The following is a 24,862-nucleotide window of genomic DNA, read 5'->3' as shown; positions in this document are numbered from 1 at the left end:
TCATTAAATAGCACAGATTTCCATTGGTTACCATGAAAACACTTGTTAAACAATCTATCACATTATTTGTGTTCTCTTTTTGCATTTTGATTGTTCAGAATTGTGAACATAACTAGAACACACAAATGTACATCCTAGGACAACATGCTCTGGTATTTTATGACATTTCAAAATGCAATCTAACTATCATTTCCTAAGACAGTTAACCACCCCAGCTCTTACATTTTCAGTACCTTAGGAACCCTCTACATATTCTCAAGTAAAGACATTTAAAGTTTTGCAGTAAGATAGTGAGTCACTGTGTTGTTTCCTACACTAATTAAAAATGCATGCCAAGGTTTCAGGAATTAGCTTTGAAAAATTTGTAAAAGTCACCAGCAACAGCAAGAGAGTAAGCAAATACATGGGGGGTGCATGTGAGTAAGGAGCCACACTGGCATGGTGACAGCAAGAAACAAAAAGGTGTTAGAAGTTGAGGCAATGGAGGGCAATCTTTGAGCAAATGAAGCAGGGGAGGCCAAAAAGATGTTTATGGGAAAAAACTCTATCAAGAGATCTTAGGACAGAGGAGACTGATGGGGTTAAGCATGGAAGTACAGTATGGGTAGTTTGGATGAGTGAATGGTAGAATTGAGAAAACAGAGGAGTAGACTGCAGACGAAGAAGCAGGAGCAGAAGATAACCAAAGTGGTAAAAAATACAAATTTAACAACCCATTTCAAATATCAGTTTAATACTTGCATAAGCAGCAAAAGGTGAAAACAGGACCATTCTGGTGCATTAATACATGCATGCCACTGACGTCCATTGCTCTCTACATTCCTCACTGCCATTTCTTGTGTCAGTGGACCTGTATCGGGAAAAATTTCTTTCAAAGATACTTGCTGGGTTTTATTAATTCCATCACATCAGGTGATGCTAATCACTTATTCCATGCTTAGTCTCACTTAACAGTGAAATTTTGAAACAGTCAAATAGTATTCAGTTTTTAAATTCAGAAATGAAAGACAGATTATTAACAGATTTTTCTGCTGGGGTTTTTGCCTGTAAAAAACTGGTATGATCTCTTTTTTCAAAGCAGACATAGCTTCAGCTAAAATTATCACATAAATCACCTATTAAAGTCCATTTCTAAGTCTTTAAGATTCTCTATACATCAGATCTCTATTATATGGTCCTCCCTATCCATCCAAACCACTTCTCTGTGCTTTCATCTTTCATCCTAACTCTCAGAACATTGTTTTCTTTGGTCTTGGCAAGTGTCATTTTTTTTCCTGCAAGCTTTTACAGGCTATCTCTTTCCTAGATCTGTCTTTTGTACCAAGAGGTTATGTCCTGTCTCTCACCAGCTCAATAGAAATTTTTACAGCCACTAGTTGAACTTTTAGAAAAGCATGTAATTTTCTTTCGTTGTCCTCTTCGTTCAATCTTAGAGGTGTTTAAGAGGTGTCTGGACCTGGCACTGGTTTAGTGTTTAGGCATTACAGTGGTAGTTCTGGGTTCTGGATTTGATTTTATAGGCCTCTTCCAACCTTGATTATTCTATAGTTCTGTGATTCTTATTTGCTTTTACTGTTTCCTTCATTTTTTCCCTCCAGGTCTCCTAAATATCTACAGAAGTGTATAATGTTTCTCTTTCAAACCCTGTTTATGTGGTGATCTCTTGTGGTGATGAAACAATGGTAAGTTTCCTGATATACTGAGACTTCTGCCTATTGTACTTCTCAGAATGGTTCTCCTCCATCTATGTGTGTCTGTCATCTCCCATTTTATATTTAAATGTTTCTGCATCTATATTCTGCTTATACACTGAGCCTAATTCAACAGGATTCCAACTCATGTATAGACCTTGCAGATTAGCAACAATCCTAATATAGGCATGTGCTTGCTTGGCTCTCTCTCTCCAGCCTCCAGAGCCAGTCTAGCAGCCAAGAATAGCTGAAGTGCCACAGCAGCTCTAATTAGTACTATGCAAAGAAGGATGTTTCATCTTGGTTCTGCATTCTGGAAAGATTTCCCCAAGTCAGAGCTGTCTTGATGGCTGGTGCACTGCCTTTACAAATCTTTACAAAAACTTGAAGGGTATGAATTAATTTCATGTGAAACAAAGGTGTCTAGAGGAGCTGCATGGCTGTGGTAGGTAACTGAGCTTGAGAGAGGAATCTGTTTTTCTGTTATTTCACATGGCTTATGCTTATCTTTCTGTGGACAGTTAACAAAGTTGTTCTGTGCCTCAAAAGCTCCATGTGACAATTTTCAAGCATGGCAGTGTGGTAGTGGGTTTAGCATGGCAATGTCAGGGGACAGTGAGGGAAGGTGAGGACAATGCCAAAGTGGGTGGGAGCTGAGGCCTGACCAAGAAGCAGCAGGATGTGGAGAAGCACGTTTGGTTCATGAGAAGGTGAGAGACAGTGATAGCCCAGAGCTTGCACAGCAAGTCTGGAGTGATAAGGCATGTCTGAGACCAAGCCAGGAAGCCCAGCCAGCAGGTCTGACCAGGATCTGAGCCAGGATTGAAGAGACAGAAGGCCAGGTATAGATGTAGCTGCTGCCTGGCTGCAATGTAGCACAGGCAAGGGCCAGCGGTACAACTCGCTGGCCTTGGGATTTTGTATAATATCAGCTAAGTCTAGAGATGGTCTTAAAAAGGCACAGCTATGAATATCAGGCACATGAATGAACCTTTACAAACTACATTTGCCTTTCACCGAGTTTGAGCAGCCATGTAGAACAATTGCAGATTGTTTCATCTTTCTGCCTTTTTTTGCCAGAAATGGCACTCGCCTCAGAAGAGGGAAGACTGGAAACTGTATAGATGCTGTGCCATGTGTAATGCTTTGTCTTTGCCATAGATAGCAAGTGTCCCCCATCTCAGGTCACTTACGCTCCCTAACATTAGCAATTAGGAAGAAAGACTGTTCGAACCATGCCATGTGGATTGCAGACTTCAGAGCAACAGAGGCAGGAATTGTTGTTGTTGTAGTTGTTGTGACACAGATGTTCTTGGTTTAAACTGTCATGGGTTGGAGAAATACTGATGATATGTTATGGAAGCTACATAATTTCTTAATAATTTATTAATAAAAAACACTGTTTGGTCATGAAAAGCCTTCCCTCCCTAATGGGCTGTTTTACTGTGATGTTTATAAAGTTGACAACAGCTGACTTACAAGAATACAAAGATCTCTTCTTGGCACGTTGACCATTCTTGTCATCTCGTCATACTCTATCCTCTTTTGTTTCATAGGTCTGTGTTAACACTTTGTGGCTTTACCTTTTGTCATCTATTTGTGTATCACTCAGACTAACAGAGCCTGTGAGTGGGACTTCTGTGTGCTATATGTTAATTGTCTATCATAAGAGATGATGATAATAATAGGGACATCAAAACTGAATTATAAAATTAAAATGCATATGTACAGTATCATGGCTTTGCTATGTCTCATAATTATTAATGCATTATGTTCACGCTTGTGACTTGTAATGGTATTTGTTATGTGCTGCCAAGTAGTAATGATATTTTTTCAATCTATCTGTAAGCATTAATTATTGTGAGTTGTTAAATTTGTACATAAAGTCAGTTTACAGTTATCTGCAGGCAGATTGTTCGTGTCACAGATTAATTGCACCACAGATGCAGGCACAGCTTGGGTTCACCAGGTTTTATTATCTCCATCTCATTCTGGGTCTGTCAGACCTGTGGTGGCTGCATGAGTATTGCTTGGATGTCTTTGCAATGTGCTCACCAAAGCTGCTCCCTGTTACTTTATTGATTTGCTTTTGTGCTAAGCTAATTTACGGATTTGCTGCCCACTGTGTCCCGGAACTGAGCAGGTTCACAACACAGGTAGTTGTGCAGCTACAGCACAGCCCATTATTTCACAAAATAGGAGGTTTGATCACATTTTGCTGGAATGATTCCTGGGTTTAAAAGCCCTTGAAAACCAGATTGAGGTTTTAACGTGCTGTCAAATGACAGCCTGTGTGTTCAAGAGGGATCGGGCTAGCTGGTTTTAGGAAACGGGAGAACTTCCCCAAGAACAGCATGAGTGGCTGCTTAGTTTAAGAAGGGCAGGACAAACCAGCCTAGCACTAGGGCACAAAGCTGTTCCTGTGCCTCCGCTCTGTGTCCTGAGAGGAGCATGTTCCTCAAGAAGCTGCAGAGCCAATTCAGGCGGTTCATGCAGCCCAGGCGTCTGCTGAACACGCTTTCAACTTGGGATCAGTTGCTTTTTCCCACATTTGCTACAGAAAGCAAAGGTCCTGCACTTGGGTCACAACAATCCCCTGCAGCTCTATAGCTTGGGGCAAGAGTGGCTGGAAGGCTGCCTAGTGGAAAAGGTGCTGGAAGCACTAGTTGAGAGCAGCTGAACATGAGCCAGCATGTGCCCAGGTGGCCAAAAAAGCCAACGGCATCCTGGTGTCAGCAGTAGTGTGGCAGTGGTCAGTGCCTGCCCTCTACTTGGCACTGGTGTGGCCACACCTCAAGTCTTGTGTCCCCTCTGTCCCTGCAAAGACACTGAGGTGCTGGAGCAGGTTCAGAGAAGGGCAGCAGAGCCGGGGAAGGGTCTGGAGCACAAGTCCTGTGAGGAGCAGCTGAGGGACATGTGTTTGGTTAGTCTGGAGAAAAGGCAGCTCAGGGAGACCTTATCCTCTCTACAACAGCCCCAGAGAAGCTGGAGTGAGGTGAGGACTGCTCTCTTCTCCCAGGTTGCAAGGGACAAGATGAAACAAGCTGCACCTGAGGACCTTTACAGTGCGTATTAGGTAAATTTCTTCACCAAGAGGGTCGTTAGGCATGAGAACAGGCTGCGCAGGGAAGCGATATAATCACCTTCCCTGGATTTACACATTTAAAAGATGTGTAAATGTGGGGCTTATGAACACGGTTTAGTGGTGGAAGTGGCGCTGCAGGGTTAACTGTTGGACTGAATGATATCCGAGGTCTTTTCTAGCTGAAACAACTCCATAATCCATCTATCTGAGCTCTATTTTCTAAGCACTAAATACATTTTTTTTTTCTGTTTTTATTCACACAGGCGGATGCGATTTCGCCTTCCTCGCTCGCTGGTCCCCGCGGGAGGCGCGGGCCCGGCGCGGCCAGGGGCTGCCCGCGCGCCGGCCGCCCGCAGGGGGCGCTGCCGAGGCCGCGCCGCCGCCATTTCCCCGGCCCGGCGAGCGGCCCTTTCCGGCGTGGGCGGGACGGCGCGGCCGCGGCAGGCGAGCCCGGCCATGCAGGCGGAGCGGGGCGGCAGCCGGCCCCGCAGGGAGGGCGCCCGGCACGGCCGGCGGCGCCCGCCCGACGCGGCGGCGGAAGGAGGCGGCGGGGACGGCCACGGGCGCGGAGGAGGCGGGGGCCGGGGAAGAGGTGGCGCTTACGGGCCCCGAGGAGGCGGGGGCCGGGGCAGGCGGGAGCCCCGAGGCCGCGGGGCCGCGCCGGCGCCCGGCGCCCAGCAGCACCGGCGGGTAAGCGGCAGGAGCGCCCGCCCCCGCTCCCGGGGGAGGCGGAGCTGAGCGTGCGGGCTCCGGGGCGGCCCCTGGGCTGGGGGCACAGCCCTCCCTCGCCGCTCCTCCCCTTGCCCTCCCCTGCTCCTCCCCTTGCCCTCCCGTTGCCGCGGTGGAGCCGCGCTGGCGGCTGTGCCCGAGCCTATGGGGGTGGGTTGGGTCTGCCGGCGGTACCGCCCGGGACGGCTCGGCAGCCGCAGCATCCCTGTGACCTCCCTGCTCTGGGACAGCTGAGCCTACGCACAGGGCTTTTCTTGTCGAAATACGTGTATAATTTTGCGCTGAAAGGATAAAAGTCTTGTTTGAAAAATTGGTCTGAAAAAATATCTCTTCACTTTGCAAATAGAGATGAAGAATTGTTGAGCATTTTTGGTACAGTTGTTTTAATGGTTGGACTCGAACGATCTTGGAAATCTTTTCCAGCCTTAACGGCTCTATGATCAGAAGTTGAAATGAACCCGTGTCTTCTCCAGCCTGTGATGCTCACAGTGAAGACGTGGTAACAGAACACGCCTTACATAATGGATATCTGTGATTCACTGGATATCATTTGTCATTAATAGAAGTTGATAGTTGTGCATCAACCCATTATAAAATGTTTTAGCAGTTTAAAAGTAGCACAGACATACCATTATGTACCACAACTACATAGGTAGTTTCCTGTGGAGGTATTAAAATGCGTACTCTAACTCATCATGGTATGAGATCAACACTGTGCCTTTAAAAAGAGTTCACATTAAAAATGCTTTGACTGCTTCGTTCAGATAGTTTTGCTTCTGTTAGCATTGCTGCAACGTCACTGGATTGGCAAAGAGATTACAATGATGACCTAATGCTAATTGGTGTTGGCAGCACTGGGAGTCCTAATGTAGATGGACCAGCTGCTGCCCCAATTCCAACATCATGTTGATTAGATTAATTTTGACTTTTATGATGCCATGGCTTCAATTGAACCCACCCAGTGTTTTATCTGTATTACAACTCCCATGCTTGCTGGTAGGTGTAACAATATAAAATATTAATTTTGTTATTGTATTTAGACACATAGCACTCATGTTTTGGGAGATGCAAGTTACGGCTCGATTGGTATAGTTACCTAGAATGCTGGTCAGTGCTTTCACATATAAGCAATATAAATTGCTGAATTCATACTGATGTCTGGGGATAGGTTTGGATCCTGGATGCAAAGCAACAGTGTTCCCTCATAAGTTGCAGGAACACACAGGGGAAATTCAGCACCTCTTTGTATTAGCTGGGGAAATTCTATCTTGGACTGATTTTTTTCCTAAGTCATTCAACCCTGCAATTAAAAATGTTTCTTTTGGGACACATTAAAATACGTTTTGCCATTGGTCACTTTGTTACTGACTTGGATATGCTCTTCACCTTAGCCTAGCACAGTGACTTTATTTTTGACCAAGGCTATTATGATTTGGGACTTTAAAAGTGAAGCAATAGCTAAGATTTTCTAAGAACTCTGCTAAAGGTCATTATGTAATGTTCTTCCTGCACTGGAGGGTTTTGACCTTAAGCACTGTATGGTCTCTTAGCGCACCTGCCACAAATTTTGTGTTTAGCAGCTTGGATAGGACTGGCTTCCAGCAATCCAGCCACAGCATCAGCAGCTGTGCCAGCCTGCAGCTGTTGAATTTTAGTGCTACCTCTGAGCCAATCTCATAATTCACCACTTCTGAAGCAGAGCACCTCCTCCTTCCAGCAGCGTAACCAGCATTTGTCTGACAGAGAGTTGCCCCCAGCTCCTTAGTGTCCTCTGTGTTCAGCAGTCTCTTGTATTACAAGAGTGCACCACCTGAGTGATAGGATGCTTAGGCCAGAGTAAGTATTTTGTGTGAGACAAGATCCTACTGTCTTTCAGCATCAGGGGGCAAATCTTCTGACGTGGTGATGTGTGAATTGCAAAACTGGGAAATTAGGTAATAAGACAGGGAGTGTGATGCTTGTACCACATTCCCTTTCCTTACTGTGTGCTGAGATGCTGGAGTCTTCTCAAAAAAGCATTTTTTCTTTTTTTTTTTTTAATAAAGTAGAAATTTGCATTAAATTGCATAATATTTTGGTAGCAACATTTCTTAGTCAGTTGCATTCACATAAAAGCACTGTCTTAAAATGTTGTGGTTTTGGTGTTTTAATTTAGTGGTTCATAAGCTTGCATTTGAAGCTACAGAAAGACATTATTTCTGACCTGTACAAGAGGGAGAAGAAAGTTTTGTGGTGGCACGTTCAACTTGCAGAAGACTGGGCACTGTGTGCTTTATGCTGCAGCAGGGGTCCTGTCATTCTTTGGTTTTAGACATGGGTGATCAGCTGCGTTATTTGCAAAGCCTGGGAAGATCCAGATATTGCTAGGTCAGTTTTCCCCCTCCCCCCCCCACCCCAGCTAGTGCTAAGGGAGATGGAGGTTAGGTATTGTGTTTGTATTCATGCCCTGCATGGTAGGTCCGGCTGTGGATCAGAATCTTAGAGAACAAAGCTTCATGATTTCAGCGCTTGAGAAGGTGGCTCTCCGAGTAAATTCCCAGCTCCACTTTTGAAACAGGATGCTGCCTCTCTCAAATTTGAAATTGATTTAGAAACCATGAAAAAAAGTGTTCTTATTCCTTTTGAAGAGGGAAAAAGGATCTTCCAATTGTTATGTCTTTTTGTAACTAGAGTGCATATTGATTTAACTGGCTTGATTATTGAAGATTTTGTGTCCTCCCTTCAAAAATGAATGTCTAATTAAGACCAGCTGGTTTACCAAATGGCAGATTTCATTGTAGATCTGTCATCTTGAATAATTTTTTATTGTTTCAGTCTGCTTTAGCTCATCTATGCTATGTTAAATAAATAAAACACATTTGAAATTACTCAGTTTTAGTAAAATGTGGCATTATAATGCTTAAAGTAAATTGACATTGGTCCAATATTTTTTCCCACTTTTAGTCTAACTCAGAATTCATGTTTTACGTACTGTCAGAATTTTAAAATTGCTCTCTCTAAGAGATACAGTATATTGAAATAGAAACAACTTTCTGAAATTGTGGATATGATGCTGGGTTTTATTTTGGTGGCCCTTGACCACATTTCTTGGAGGTTGGTGGTGGTGTTTAAGGAGATTTTCTTTTGTCCTTTAGGTTTATTACATTTGCAATTTATGAAGTATTCTTTTAACTTTCCATTCATTGATGCACTGAGTGTGTATATGATGCATGCTGCTACTTGAGTGCGGTTGGAATTGGCAGGTCTGTTTCAATGTTCCTTTCCTGACTTTGGGCAGTGCTGCAGTAAACATTTTATTGTTCACAAGTGGATGTTAACAGATGGATTTTAGTGCAGTCTTTCTCATGTGTGGTTAGTTTCAAGATGGCATCACATTAATTTAGTATTTATTATATCTTCATTCTTGTAGTCCATGCACATATAGAAGTGATCTAAGAGAACATCTAATGCTGTCAGTATCAGATAAATTTTCCTAATTAGTATGAGCTAACCGTTTACCATCTAAGCAACCACAGAAAGAAGTTGAGAGGCACAGTAACAAAATAACAAATACAGATAGATATATTTGATTTCCTTTAGAACTCTGTAACAGAAATTGTGTATATAGAAGAATAGATTTCTGGATCTTGGAGACAATTTTGTTTTAATGTTCTCAAAAGCAACTAGAAAAAACTTATTTAGATTAATTTGTGAGCTGTACTTAATTGCTAATGCGGTGTGAAGAGCTTCCCTTCTCAGAAGTTTCTCTTCTGTGATGGTTCAGTGTCAAACTGGTGTTTGTTAAATGGGATTCTGCAGGGCTTCATTCTGTATCTGCTCATGTTCAGTTTTCTATTAATAATTCCAACAGGGAAAGATTAAAATATACAGTGTTAATGTTTGCAGACAGTACTAAACTGGCAGGAGGGTGGAGCACAGAACAGTCTCAACAAATGGAAGAAACAGCCTGCATTTGGGTGTGATTCAAGGTCAGATATAGTACAACCACATCTACATAGGAAATATCTGTAGCAGTGTGTGACTGATTAAGGTGCAATTTTATAGAAGAGAACTGTCAGCTTAATGGATGAGAAGGTATCAATTAGTGATGCCATTACATAGAAGAACTAGTTATATTTTTGCAAATTGGGACTAGCTGGGAAAAGTTCAGTGGGAAGGAATGAAGAAAGATGTAAAGAGGATATGACTGAGGAGGAAAGGCTGGATCTTTCTCTTTTTATTTTATTTATGCATTTATTTCATTTTTTTTTTTTTTAATCTGGCAAAGAGGAACTTTGGACAGGCCTGGTTAGCAATGTTCCATAAAGTAGAAAGGTTGCTGCAAAGAGATCCATTTTAGGCAGGACAAGAAGAAAAACATTATTAAGAAGGAAGAGGTTTAATTGGGGCCTTCAGAATAAAATATATGACTGAAGAATTAGATAGCTTGTTTAGCAAGTACATGGGAATCATGACAGAAAAATATATATGGTGAAGGTTACTGAATCTACTCAGTAGACCTGCTGTGTAACCACTTGTCACAGGCCTATTTATTTTTCTTTTAGTTTTTCAAGGCTGTTTGCAGTGGAAAAGCATAAATGCTTTTTATACATCCAAATTTAATTTATTCTTTTTGGCTTCTAGACAATAGAGGAACCTGTTTTTTACAGTGGGACTCCAGAGTTTCATAAATAGTCCCTAATTGTTTAGTGTGGAATGGCTTAGTGATATTTATTGTTATTAATTCAACATATTTTACAAACTTTCCTGCTGATATAACAAGGGATTTATATTGAAAGCATCCCATTACACAGGTGAATATCATTGCTGCAGATCAACTTCATGTCTGACTCTTTTTTTGTTACTTCCTTGGAAAGAGCTTGAGTCTGTGCATTTCTGTCCTCGCCTGCTTAAATGCTTTTGTTCCTCTTTTCTACTGTCAAGTCTCTAGGGTAGTAATTTGATAGCTTTTTGGTAACCAGTTGTCCCAGATATTTTCTAGCTTAAAGAAGAAACTTTACTGGCTGCATATTTGGTTATTTTTTTGAAACACAGCTTTCAATCATAATCTTATTTAGATTGTCTAGTAAATTGGTGTGGATTTTATTCAGAGGAAATATAAAATGGTAATTATTTGAATATTGGAGAAGAACTTCCCTTCATATTTAACTGAAGATTTTAGAATTTTGGGAAGAACTGAAACTCCGCAGACTAAGAATGCATGCATCCATCTGGGGCGATGAACCAGGGCTGTAAGGTACCAGTAGGTGGTGCAGGCAGTCTGCCCCTTGGCGCTGGGCTGGAATTACTCGGTGAGGAGTCAGGACGTGTGCACATCATGGGGTTGGAATGTTCTCCTCACCTCAGGTTTATCTTTCTGAACGTACAGCAGAACGTGTGAAAGTCACACGTGCGTGTGAGTTATTAGGACTTGCCCTGGGTCTTCCAAACACAGCTATGAAGAAAAGTTATTTGTAGGAAGGGCATACTTTGTAATTCTGAGTAAAAAATCTTGTTGTGCTCCTGGGGTGACTGGTCGGTTCCAGACAGCACAATACAGGAGCTTGTTTTTCTGCTGAAAAGTATTTCTGCTGAAAAGTCAACAAATTTGTAGAAGTGATGAATTCAAGTGATGCCATGCAGTGCTGCTGCTGGCTTTCCTTGCAAAAGAAACTGGGTAGTTTCAGGAGCCCTGTTTTGAGTTTCTAGCCAATCTAATAGTGCTGCACAGTCTTTTGTAGCAGTCAGAAGGTTTCACTGTATTTAAAAAATAATCAAACAAATGCTGATGATTGATTCAGTTAAAAAAAGTATGGCAGAATATTTCTTACAGGTTTTCACAATCACAGGATTTCAAACCTGTGTGATTCAGTGTTCCATGGTAAGGCATAGTGGTGTGGTTCATGTATTTCCCATTTATTCTTCATGTATGCAGTTCCTCTGTATTATGTGTATGTAGGGGGTCTGGGGGGAAAGGGGTGAGTTTTTCTCTTTTGTTTGATTTTTGAAAATAAGTCTTCAAGTCCTTTACAGGTAGATGCTGTAATACACTGTTGTAAAACCATAAATCCGCTGGAGTGTGTAAAAACCTTGCCTTAAGGTCCTGTTTCTATTTCTGTTTCTCTTTTCCCAGAGGATAATTCTACATTAGCAACTGTACTCTCTCCTTAACTCTGAAATAGCCAGGGTCTTTGTCGTGTAGGAACAGAGTGGTGATGCTGTGCTACAGTTCTTCCTAGGCTCTTTTACTGACCTGTTGGGAGGCCTTGAGTTTTCCAATTGCCTAACAAACTAGGGGGTTTTGCTGGCTTGGTTGGGTGTTTTTAGATTTATTTTGGTAGTTGGTTTGTAGGGTTTTTTTCCTTTCTTTTTTTTCTTCCGTGTCCTGTTTCAGACTGCATTATGCATATTGTGCTGCTTTGCTGACTTCACTGCTGTATTATGTTCCTGTTAATGTGTAACAAAAGATGGCATGCCCATGGAAGCAACAGAAGTGCAAATGATGCCATCCTCAGGATTTCTTCCACTTCAACCAAGTGGTTAGCAAGGATGTTAAAGCATTATTGTCTCAGAGTAAAATATTTTTGTAGTGACGAAATTTTAAAAAATAATTGTGATAAAAATGTAGTTCCTTCAGTGATTTTGGTGTGGCTCTTAGTGTGATTCCTGTCAAGGATGGGGTTTTGATACAAATTTGCCTGGTGGGTTACACTTGGGTGTAATATTAGTGGACTCAGTGTGGTTTCACTCCTGATGGAGCCACAGTTGAAGCTGTCTACCAGCTGTCCAGACGGCTGAACACTGTCTGTATCTCACCACTGAATGCAGAGTTCTCCTGCAGCTACTGCTCTGTGTGCACCTAAGTTGGCTCACTAGTGTGAACTGTAGTGTGTAAGGATATGATGGACACACAAAATCATGGGATTGTAGTGCATCCCAGCAGGTACAGCCCAGTCCTTGTTGGTAATTTGGATATGTTTGCACTCTCAGAAAGTTCTAAATGACTTTTAAAACTTCTTCACAGCAGTGTTAGCTTCATGGTCCAGGAGCATCATACTGTGGTAACTCTTACTTTTCAGAATTATGCTCCAGACCAATAGCAAAATAAAATTAGATTTTAACATTTTGGGGTTTTAACTGTGGCGTTGAGGCATTGAGGACCTTGGACAATGATTCTTCTCTACTATCACAAGCTACATGTTGGATTTAAAGAATCATTTTCTTTAAGGCTGTTTAGAAAAACATATTTCACAGGATCTCTCTCTCCACCCTCTTCCAAAAAAGGTTGGAGGTGAATGAGGAAGGGATGTCAAGAGGTTGGAGTGGTGATTTCTAAATGTCTGCAGTAAGTTGCATTCAAATTTGATATAAAAATAACAAAGGGTGTTTTTTGATTGAATGCAGTGACAAATATATGAAAACATCCATGGTATTATACACTCTGGTATAGTTATGAAACAGTTTCATAATGATGGTTCAAACATGAAACAACATTGCAACACCGAGCATCTCAAGACGCTGATAGAAACAAAATAAACATGGAGATGCAATACACAGAAGTGGAGTTTTCCACTAACACTTGACAAGTTTTGTTCTGTTTGCGTAGAATTGTTTGAACCTTGTTTAATGTTAGGCTTTTTACAGATGTTACTAGGTATGAGTCATGTTCTTTTGTTCAGCTGTAAATAGGTTTGAACATAAGAACTCATCAGGATCTAGAGTTTTTTCTTCTGGTACTTCATACTGGTATTCTGCAACTGCAGTGATGCTTTTCAGAGACGAATCTTTGTTTATACCAGGTTACAGTCACATGATAAATCTATTTGAATTACCCATAACAGATTTTAAAAATCAAGGAGAAATATTTTTTTGCTATTGAAGTTATTAAGAAAGTTACTAGAACCATACTTTGTGACTGTTGAAGCAGTAGCAATTGCATGTAGAAACTTCAAGAACAAGTCTCTTTCTTGTCTACTTGATGAGATGTTTTTGCCTTTAACTGTAGCATCATTCCTTTTAGGCAAAACATTGGTTTCAGAATCTGCTATCTCTCTTGTCTAATTCTATCTTTAGCTAACTCAGAGTGCTGAGTTCCAGTATCCAACATTTATGAACTGGTCTTAGTATTTCATCCCTCTTTCAAAAATTCTCGTCCTGTACAATAAAGACTAGACGCTTTTTCTTTGTGCTACCTGTTCTCTCAGCTGCCCTTTCTGCTAATTAAGCTTCTCGTCAGCTTTGGTAGATCTCTCTAAAGGTCACCAATAGAGCAAACTAGTGAAGAGGATTACTCTTTGTAGAGATATTTTTTTTTTTTCTTTTCAAGAAAGAACCTTTGAGTCATGGCTCTTCCTTCCTCAGTCTAAAGGTGGAGAAAAAAACCAAAAAAGCTTTAGCATTTTTCTTTTTCCCTCGAGTTTAAAAAAATGTTTATAGTCAAAACTTGAATCTGTACTTGAAGAGCTCTGATACCTAGGTGAACAATAAGAAAGTAAATTGTTTCTATTTCTGAAAGGCAACACTGAAAAATCACTGAAGGCTCACTACAAATGCATCAATAGGTCACTATGTCAATGTGAAAAGATTGTGACCATACAAACTTATGTGTCACCTTGTCTCCATTAATACTTTTGTAGAAATAATTTTTAGCTTACTCTGGTGTGTGTCACTGTAATGATGGAATAGATTGAATACTTAACAATACAATTTGATCTTAGTAATACTGTTGACAAGTCAGAAAGTGCAATACACAAAATATTATATATCAAGATTTTTGTTTTGTCTTTGAACCTTATCAAGTGTGGTCTGGAAAAAGTGCATAAATATAAAAAGGATTTGCAAGTATCTATACTGACTTGTTTAAGCGAGCTGCCAAGAGTTGCAATTAAATGACTGTTACAAATGCTTGCTTTCTGTTGAATAATTGAAAGGGGAAAAAATCTTATTTAAATTACATGAAACCCTGAAGGAGGAAGTATAATGAAAAGTCGTTTAATTATTTTCAGTGAGACAGCAAAAGAGACTGATGACCTTATCAGTATTTGTTTATTTTCTTGCCTTATTGTATTCTTTGTTAGCCCCAGAAAATACTGGTTATGATGCAGAAAGAAAACTCTCTTAATAAGGCAATGTACAGTTTCATCTCTTTCAAAATGTATAGCAAAATCCTTGTGTGTACCACTTTACATTAGAAACAGTTGCGGGTAAGGTTACAGAGCCATTAGCACTGGTGTTCTCTGGTAAAAAGGCAGAGAAGGGATACAGAGCCGGTCTTGGATACAGAGATTAGAGGATGAAAAAGTTTCAGTCTGCAATGACTACTGAGGTGAAGGATTTGAGGATGTGGAAGAAAGTTCAATCTGTGATCTGTTTTCTTCCCAGTTTCCAATACAAAGTGTAGTCAGGCTTTTTTTCACTTCTTAGATAACTGACCTACCAATGAACTTGAAATAATTTTAATCTGAATTTCCTAAAATTCCCTCAATTTTCCTGAATTTCCCTCAATTTTTTTTCAGACTCTTTATGTACAAATGTGATATTGTCATAAGGAGAGTAGGAATTAAAGACTCACATTAAGTGTTACATTCTTGGTCTTTTTTTTTTTTTTTCTTTTTTTCTAATGTGTGTGGTGATTGTGCATCTGCAGGTCACATAGGTCAGCAGCTGCTTGAGTTCTCCTATGGGGAGTGTCCAGGTGCTGTACAAAGTAGACTCTGGATGAGAAAAGATGCTAGATCTCCTGCTGCAGTGTGGGAGAACCACTGTATTCTCATGGAGAAATGCAAGTTGGGATGCCTTTGTGCAGAAATGCGAATTGAATTTATTTGTATTTTCTGGATAAAATGCTGTTGTTGTGCAGTAGCTGAAGAAACATGAATTGTATTTATTCACACATCTCTTTTAGGTGCTTTGTTTTGGCACTCCCCTCTGGCAGTCCCCATCTATTCTCAGTTCATTTCGGGACAAGCAGAACTACTTTTGCTGGAGAAAATGTTTCTGTCCAAAATGCACTGCTTTGAGGCCAAGTGCATGCCACACTTTGCTGATAAATAATTCTGCTTCTGACTTACCTGAGTCAAGACAGTGTGATGTCTCTACACCTTTTGTCATTGATGTATAGACACAGTCCCCAAACACACTTATCATTAATTCTCTGACTGTGGTGTAGAAGTTGGAGAACATGCTCTGGGATACTACTGCCTTTACCATCTTTGAGCTATCCTACTGAAAGAGCTTGAAAATGGTGTGTGCAGTGTGTAGCTGCCTTTTGTTTGGGGGCAGCGTTGTAGAGACGCATTGTGCATAATACAGCTGTGTCTTCAACACAGTGCATGGGGATTCAACACAAGTCTGTCACTTTCCAAGGCAAACCCACCACAAATCAGACATTTGGCCATAATTCACTACATTATGGGACAACACCTTGCACAGTGCCTGAGAGAACTCCAGATGATCAGTCCTTTTGCAGCTGAGTTTGTTCTAGGAAGGGTGCTACTGACTTGTGTGAGGCAAGTTGGTAACGGAGGGTGGAAGTAGCTGCTTTTTCTTTACTACTTGGGTATTTCTGCCAGGGAGATCCTGCCTTGACTGTGAGGCAGGGGTTACAATCTCTTAAATTCATATCCTTGATGAATTACTATCTATTACTATTTCGCTAATTTCTCCTTTCCTTGTATCACTGAGTTGGCTGGTTTGCAGATAGCTAAAAAATGGATCAGTCTATACATTTGTCATGTAATTTAAAACACAAGGAAGAAGGGTTTTGATATCTGTCAAGTGGGGAGTTAGTACTCTCTGCATATTTTCTGGTTTTCCACTATATAAAGAAAGAAATTCATTGTAGCATTGGTCTCAGAAATGCTGTTTAAAAGTCTGTGAGTCGAGGATAGCATCTTTTTGATGTAGGATTGCTGTAATACATGGTTATTTTGTTTAGCATGACTAGATTATTTCTGTAATTGGTGTAATTCAATATAGCGATCTTGTTTGTTTCTTGATCTGGGATTTTGCATTCTGGGTTATAATTATGTATTTTCTTTGCACATCAGACAAACTGCTTTTTATCCGTAGTTTCTTTTTAATAGCTTCCTGTTCATCGATTTACTGTGTGACTCTCTGTTGGTCTTAAGAAGTACCCCTTTTTTACTCCCCTTACTGCAAATATTGTCGAACCAGGCTATTTGTAGCTCAAGTTTTTCAATATGCCATGCCATAAATTTAGTAATGCAATTCAATTTAAAAATGCATAACGGCAAGGTCTGCTAGTTTGTTGTTAGAGGGGCAATAGAGATGTGAGGTTTTTTGGTAGCATGTGAAATGATATTTATGAAATGGCAATATGTTAATAATGAAAGATGAAAATGTAGCAGCTATGCTACTGACAATGTTGTAGATATAATGAAAGGGGTGAGGAAAACAAAATGCTATTGTCTAGAATTTATTATACAGGATCTTTATAGGGCTTCAAGTTGGTAGAGTGTCTCCTTTTGTGGCTTTAATTTTCATTATGTAAATACTTATTTGCTTGGAATAAGCTATTATTGTGTGATGGTTGATCTGAAAAAGTGACAGATGTTGGCAGGTTTAATTTAAAATCAGGATAGAATTTCCCACTGTGAACTGAATGCCAGTACTTGTATATAGAACCTGTAAAATGATGTCCTGCACATCTGAATAACTTTAAAACCAACACAAATATTTGTAGCAAAAGATATTTTTAAAACTGTATAACTTTGACAAAGGACATCTCTGTGTCCACATGTAGTGTGTTAGTAGGACTAGTAGTGGGGAATCTGTAAGTCTTTAATGGGAAGAGAAAACAAAATTTACTTTAGAAAATGAGTTTAACATTGCAGGAAATTAAAACCAAGGATATGGCTTATGAGTACACTTAGTCAGTCTAGCTGATAACTGATGCTAGATATGAAGAAAGGACCTGCTTCCTGGTCCCCATGTTTCATGGCATGCTTCCAGCCTATCTAACCATTATTTATGCTTGTCTGACTCTGCTGTGAACTGACAAAGAACTGAACCTGACTGAAGGTTAGAAGTAAAAGAGAGAAGGAAACTATTGATTAAGTTTCCATCAGTTTAGGGATACCATTTCAAACAATCCTGTTGTGTTTGGTGTCTTTCAGATTTTTTTCTTCTTTAATGCTGTGACAATTGAAAATAGAACCGTGTGGGTGAATATCACTAAGCTATTTCTATGTTTTGAAATACATAGAAAAGGAATGTTTTTCTCCTGTGTGCTTGTTTTTTTACAAAACAGAAGCATTTTGAAAAGCCCTGAACTTCTAACTTGTTATTATCTCTTATCAAATATTTTTGAATTTAAAGTTAGGCGACAGTTTTGTTGTTATTAAAATGTAAACTTTGGAGATTTCCTTTCATGTGTAATATAGCAGAGCAGACATCTTTTGAGAGTTTTTTTTATGGGGGTTGTTTGTTTATTTTTTTCTATTTTCATTGTGGCAAAAGAATAGATCTGTTGAGAAAGTTTGTCCTGTACTTCTCCTTGCACGAGAAACCCTGAAGCTGCTTCTTGTTCTTTTTGATCTTGGTGCAGTTGCTGGATTTTTGTTGGCTTTGTTCTAAAGCTGTGTACATGTAGGGGTTGTTGAATAAACATTAGACTTGTCAATATAACTAAGGTCTTCTGTAAACCTTGCTCTTTTGAGCAGACTTCGTTCCAAGTTTATGAAATAAACTCTGTGAGTTAGAATCAAATTTTTCTCTGTTCTGCAGATGGATGCTTTGACAGAGCTTTTTACATAATTTCTTGTGCTTTTACTTCATCATTGATACAATTGGAAAACTACAAAGCTTTTCAATATGTAGAAGTTTATAACAGATACGTTTATTGAGAGAGGCTCTCTTACCCATTGCCTCAGGAAGACTAGTAAAATAGCAATATGCTTTAAAGCGCCACTTATTTAAATGTTGAGGTGAATATTTCCCCTCAATAAATTTTGCTTTCTTGATGTTACAAAACTCCTCATGTGTGTTCTTTATAAGCTCTTGTTAAAGCTGTTAATACAACTGCTTTCTCCATTTTAGAAGTGCTGGAATAAAATAGCAAAATGAAATACTAAGGATTAAATAGACTGTTGGACGTTTTCAAGCCCTGAGTAGACAAAGCCCCAACCCACATGGTCTGAGTTCAGTTTTGACCTTCTTTTGAGTAGGCAGTTGGACAAGGTGACCTCTTGCAATCCCTTTCAGTTTGGATTACTCTATAATACTGTGACATTAACACATAAGAATTGAAACAGTTTCAGGATATTGTAAGTCTCTAATGCAGTTTAGGAAACTTCTTTTTAAGAGCAGCAGATTTGGTAAAAACAATTGTCTTTCTCCAGAAAATTTCCTTTACTGCTTCAGAATACAAAGTGTAACTTGATTTTGGAATAAGACATGCAACATTCACATATGTGGATCCATATGTATGCAATATATAAATCTTCTGGTTTTTGCCAAGTACAGCCTATACACGGGAATAATCACTAATCTTACTGAAAATGCTGTAACCTTTCTGGCAATGTACTTTGTAAGGTTTTCTTGAAGTCTTTTATTTCTGTCAAGACAAAAGCTCCTATTTTGTGTTTGCACTCATATTTTTGACTGTTGTTCGTAAGACAAAAAATCATCTTTTTAAACTTAAATTTGAAGATAGAAGGGCTGCCAGGTTTTATGCAGGTCCGTGTGATAATTTTATATAAATTGCTTGATGGGTTTACACAGTTGCCAGTAACTATCATAAAATCATTTCCATTGAATTAAAGGAAAAATATGGTTGAATTTCTGTTGGTGGAAATATATTAGCTTGGCAAGTTTAGAAAATCAAAAGTCTCATTATCTATAGACAGCAGCTGGATAAACTTCCTACAGACTCTTTGTTCACAGCATGGGACAGCCTTGGGGAAGAGAGGCAAAGGGCTACTTCTGCAGTTAATGCAACCTGTTGATACTCTACCAAATTTTCCAGTTTGTGCAGAATGAGTATTGAATTTATGATGCTGTTCTCACAACATACCCCATCAAGTATCCTTCAGTTTGGAGTTCTAATCTAAATCAGTAGAGTGAAATTTTAGCTAGTGGCTTTGTAGTTTGGAAAATCCTGTCTGTAATGAACAACACACTCAAATATGCACTTTCTGAAATAAATAATTACTTGGAAGGCTTTGCCTAGAACAAAGTCTTGCTAAGCTACAGTGCATGGTTATTAGGTTTAATTTATCTACAAGTCAACAGTTTTCAAACTAGGTCTCTGAAAGCTGCAGTATGAAATTTGAGCAGAGTGTATTAGATTGGTTCATTTTGCCCCGCTAAGGCTCTCATTTGAAGGACCATGCACCAGTCATATACTAGCAGGTTATAGAGATACTTCTGAGTGGGCAGTGAAGAGTAAGCATCAGGATTTATGGATTCTTTTCTAGTCTTTGAAAGAGAAGGTGGTCTGCCATTTAGATCAGTAGTTACAAACAAAATAACCAAGCTGTTTGCCTGTGAGGCTTTTTCTTTTTTCCCTGTCTCAGTGAATCTAAGGGAGAGATTTAGCTCCTAATAGAAGTTCTCATTTCAATTCAGTGAGGCATAAGATTTGTACAGAATATGGCTTTAGCTTGTGGAAATGTTAATAGTGATTTGTGAGAAAAATGCAGGACACTTTGTAGCCCTGCTGCTTGATCACGTTAAAACTTTAGAGTACAAAGAATATTTTAAGAGGTGGGGTTTGGTCCGTCTGAATAGCAAATTCTGCTTGCATTTGCCATAGTTCTGAATATCATCTGTTTTTCTTTAGTATACCGTGCAGTTCATTATTTAGAGAGTCTGTTAAATTTCGACCACAATAAACCAGATGATGCATTCCTTTATCAAGTAATTGCTTACAAAAAGCGGGATATATATCTAGATAGATATATATAGGGGTCTTATTTAGTTAAATGTATAAAATAAGAACATTTTTGAAGATTTTTATGCTATATATAACTATCATGAGGTATTAGCCTATCAATCATAGTTATATATAAAGTAAGTTGTCAGGGGATTCTGCTGTACCTTTTTGGATTTAAATGTAAATAAAGCACATTTAATGAGTGCTCTTGTTAAAAAAGGAATTCTTTTTGAGATTGTGTTGTATCTGTAATGTACTAAGATAATTCATAGTGTAATCCCATTGCTCTTGTTTGGTTATTCTACCAATAAATTTGAACCATGAAATTAAAAGCAAGTACGACTTTCCAAGAGCAATTTAAGTCATTAAAGAATGAGTGTCTCTAACATTAGAGAGTAACAGTCTTTAACATTTCCACTTGTGTCTGCCCAGAGGAACCAGTAAGAAGTCAGTATCAGCCAAGCTTCCTTACTAATTTACATTCACACAAGCCTACATACGCAGACTTCTATTCTGTGAAACAATTTAAGGTGTAGAGATCATGAATGGCTTTGTTGCTTAATTATATACCTTTTTAGACTCTTCGACTTAGAAGCTCCTTCTGTGAAAATTTGGTCTTAACAGATGCTGCCAAAGTTAGGATGAGGACCAAAAGATAAATTGTGTCTGCACATACACCTTAGTATTTTAAATATAAATGAGGAAAAAGATATGTGCTCATTCATGATGCAGCTCATAGTCTGGATCAGATTCAACCCAGAGAATATTTTTATTTTGTCTTGCTAGCCTTTTACCCTGATGAGAAGAGAAAATGGGATTGAGACTCCTAGATAAGGTTTAATATCTTTGCACTTGACCATAGCTGTACAGCAGTTTCCATGAAGGGAAGAGACAATCAAGACAGAAGTTTATTCAAGGAACTGGTGTGTGCTGTTGCTTGTTGTGAGAGCAGAAAATGTAGGGAACAGGCAGTGGTTATAAGTGTCCATGAATATGCGTGGGGTCCCCATATGGCAGTGACTGTTTATGACTCTGAGTGGGTATATATGATGTCTGGGGTATTGTAGGTGAGTGTCCCTAACAAAGAGTGGAAAAGATAAGGAAATGTGAATATGTTTTAGCCGTAATATTCAAAACAGTAATACAGAGATTAAGTAACAAAGTGGCAAAGTAGCACTTGATCAATATAATTTTGAAGAGTTTCTAAAGATAATTTGGGAAGGAAGTGAAGAAGACAAATAGCTATGCTCTTTCTAAGAGATTAACAAAAAAGCTCAGATTAGGTTTACATACTGTAAGGTGACATATTGGGAAGAGAACTGGGAGAAGTGCTACAAAATAAATAAGAAAGGAAGTCTAATAATGTGTGATATCTACATGATAGGGAACTGCAGTTGGCCCAAAGAAAGGTAGGCTGAAGATCTGATGTTTCTGTTACTGTAGAATATTCTAAGTACTGACAAAGATGAAGAGATAAATTTTTCCTGCAGTGTAACAAGAATTGAACAGGAAGAAGGCTATAAGCTCTAGCTCCTATGGCTTCCTAAGGGTAATAAGTACAGTTTTAGCAAATCTTAATGGAAGCCCTGACTTTCAAACCACTTTGAGTTTTGTTTTGTTAAAGGGCTTTGAGCTCAACAGTTATTGTTGAGTGCTTGGACACGTGTACTTAACATGCCAGGACTGATTGCACTTACAGTGAATAGTGGTTGAGTAACTGAAGTGGGATGCAAGAGGTCACTGTTGCACTTTCTTCATTGTGTACTTTGATCTAAACCACTCTGGGTTCCAGGGAAGTGAAGAAGGATGACCCCAGGGGAAATTACTTGTTCAGAACAATGTTTACTTCATTGAAACACCTTCATACCTGAACCACATGCATCAACGTGTTCTCATCCGTAAGAGAAGTCAAACAAAAAGCCCACTTTCTTATATTTTCTCAATACTATACTGTCCCCAACCTGCTATGTAAAATTAGTGTTTTTTGCTCTGTTAGACTGCAGATTGTGGTAATTTGTGCTATGCACTTTGCTTTCCTTTAGAAGAAAAAGTCACAGGTTCTCATAAAGGATAAAAATGCATTGCTTGGCAGAAGACCACAAATTATGCAAGTTCCTCTGCATGGGAGCGTGGCCCTTTCACTGTTGAGTGCTTTAGTGTTTAGGTGGAATACTGCACACATTTTTTTTCTGATATGGTGATATGCAAAATAGTCTGAAGGTTTCCTGGTTTTGTTCAGCTGGGTTTTTGCATGCTTTCCACACTTCAAAAATTTTAATGAAATGTGCAAATGGTGCTGCATTACTATCTGGAACTGAGGCACAGCAGATAGATGCTATACCTTCCTGTGATATCATGTTGTGTTAGAACACTGAGCAGTAACATGGAGATAGTTTAATACTATTTAAAGGCCTATGTTTTTCTCCTTATGTGAGTAATACTTTTTAAAGGTTATATCTGAGTTGGCTTCTAGAATTTGTTTCAGCTTGTATCTTTTGTTATTTGACAATGTGGCAAGAGGGTAGTTTATTTCATTGCACATAGGACAGATGTTTGCTCTGTACCAGTTAAGACTAATTTTCAGTAAGGTGAGGTGACAATGTTAGTATCATATGGTGTAGCTGAATAGGCAGCTAAGAGAAAAGTGATTAAGTTGTGTGTTTCTGGGGTTGTTACTTGGTAGCTGTCTTGTGAGATGGTAGAAGCAAACTATTTTCTGAAGTTTCACTGCAAAGTTTTTTAATGTCACTGCTTGATCCCCTGTAGGAACTGAAGCTTTACTCAGTGCTTTTAGTTACATTCTTTATGAATTACAAACAGTTCACAAAGATCATACCACCTAAAATGTATGTGGGGATCTAGTTGGATTTGTCTTCCTGGATTTTATTTCTGTGGTTGGTATTGTTTGTATAAATGATTGTTTAAATACAAAACAAAATGCTGTTAAGTTGCAATGGCTTAACTGTCCATTAAATATCACAGGTAGAGGAGGATGATGATACTGAATCACGACATGAAGAAGAGAAGGAAGACGTGAGATATTATTCAAGAAGAAAGGTATTTTCTAACTGGAGCCGCTATGAGGATACAGAAAAAGAGGGACAGAGTGAAGCTGGGGAGTCACAGAGAGGATCAGACTTCAGTGTTTTGCTTAGCTCAGCAGGTAAGCATTTTGCAATCCGCAGGGGTTTTTTTGTTTTTCATTTTGAGAGATGATTCCTTTTCTGGCTGTTGTCCTTGATGATGAAACTCCACCCTAGAATACCATTCCTATCTGCCTCAGGAAGTCTGCCATTTATGTATTTAAGAGTGTTGAAAGTCTCCATGGGTGCAGCCTCATAGCATACAGGCTGCACAGAGCTGTGACAGATGGGGAGTAAGAGAGGGATGCTGGCTAGTGCATTTATAGACTTCTGGTGAAAAGATGGGTCCGAGTGTGTGCAGCATCCAGTAACATTGAGCTTATTCCTGCTGATCTTGGTGATTGGGTTGCTTTCCAGGAAACAAAAAAAGTTTACTGGTATGACTAAGCCCAACAAACCATCATGCAGCTGCTTGCCCTTGTTTGTTTCAACAGAGATTTGTGCTCAGTACTGTAGAGATGTGTGCATGAATAGCAAGTGTTGCTCTTCTTGAAAATAACAGCCAGTTGTTTTCCTCTGTTCAGAGGAGATAATAAAGGAGGAGGTGGAGGGACATTCTTTGCTAGATCCTGGGGTTATTCAGCCATACATTTATACTATAGGGTTGTTACACTAAAAACAGTTACCTAAAATTATTTCAGAAACTCTTGATGTGCCATTGTTGGAATACCATTCAGTAAAAAGCTGCAAACAACATATTATAGCAGTTTTTGTAGTACCTTGGAAATTCTGCAATCTCTCAAATCTAAATAATTGGATTTTTCAGTCACAGCTTGGTAGGGTAAGTTAGAAATTAGCTACACTAAATAAACAAAGAACAGAGATTTGTTTCTTTGTGCAAGAACCAATTTCTGAAGTTCTGTTTCACATGAACATTGTAAAGTTGGGCCTAAGCTATCAGGTTTTAATCACAGAATCATGAAATGTGTATTGACTTCTCTGAGTCTTGTGTTGCATAGCAAACAATGCTGGAGTCAAGGCACATAGTATGGATCTCAGAAATGTGTATCTAACAGAGTCTGGAGAGCAAAGAGGATAAAGTAATTCAAAACTTTTTAAATCAAGTGACCTGTCCTTAGCTGCTATGTCTCCATGGTTCAGCTTTTTAATAATGTCAGTAACTCAATAGTTAACCTTCAGAATGTCTTTAAAATGTTCTGAAGAATAGTACTTTTGAGCTGAGGATATAACAAAATATGCTTTAGCTCTTCTAATTTGTATTTTTCATGAGTTATACTTCAACACATTTATTACCACCCCATTTATTTTGCTCTTTAGATTCTCTTAATGCCTCAAATTATAATATTGAAAGGTAGTATTCATATATTCATCCTATTTC

General features: G+C 39.2%; 2 protein-coding genes across 2 annotated transcripts in view; one reads left to right on the top strand and one right to left on the bottom strand.

The window, feature by feature from the left end:
• CHRM5 (cholinergic receptor muscarinic 5) overlaps nucleotides 1-24,862 on the bottom strand; it is a 45,756-nt gene that overhangs the window by 5,320 nt on the left and 15,574 nt on the right. The window lies entirely within an intron of this gene.
• AVEN (apoptosis and caspase activation inhibitor) overlaps nucleotides 5,233-24,862 on the top strand; it is an 83,018-nt gene continuing 63,388 nt past the window's right edge. Inside the window, exons 1-2 of the mRNA XM_021539239.3 lie at nucleotides 5,233-5,466; nucleotides 23,363-23,543. Coding sequence (XP_021394914.2) covers nucleotides 5,233-5,466; nucleotides 23,363-23,543 — 415 coding nt within the window. The remainder of the gene's footprint in view (nucleotides 5,467-23,362; nucleotides 23,544-24,862) is intronic.

The sequence above is a fragment of the Lonchura striata genome, chromosome 6 (assembly GCF_046129695.1).
Source record: "Lonchura striata isolate bLonStr1 chromosome 6, bLonStr1.mat, whole genome shotgun sequence".
NCBI lineage: Eukaryota > Metazoa > Chordata > Aves > Passeriformes > Estrildidae > Lonchura > Lonchura striata.
The sequence above is the reverse complement of the archived record's forward strand: the minus strand, read 5'-3'. Positions and strand labels throughout refer to the sequence as shown.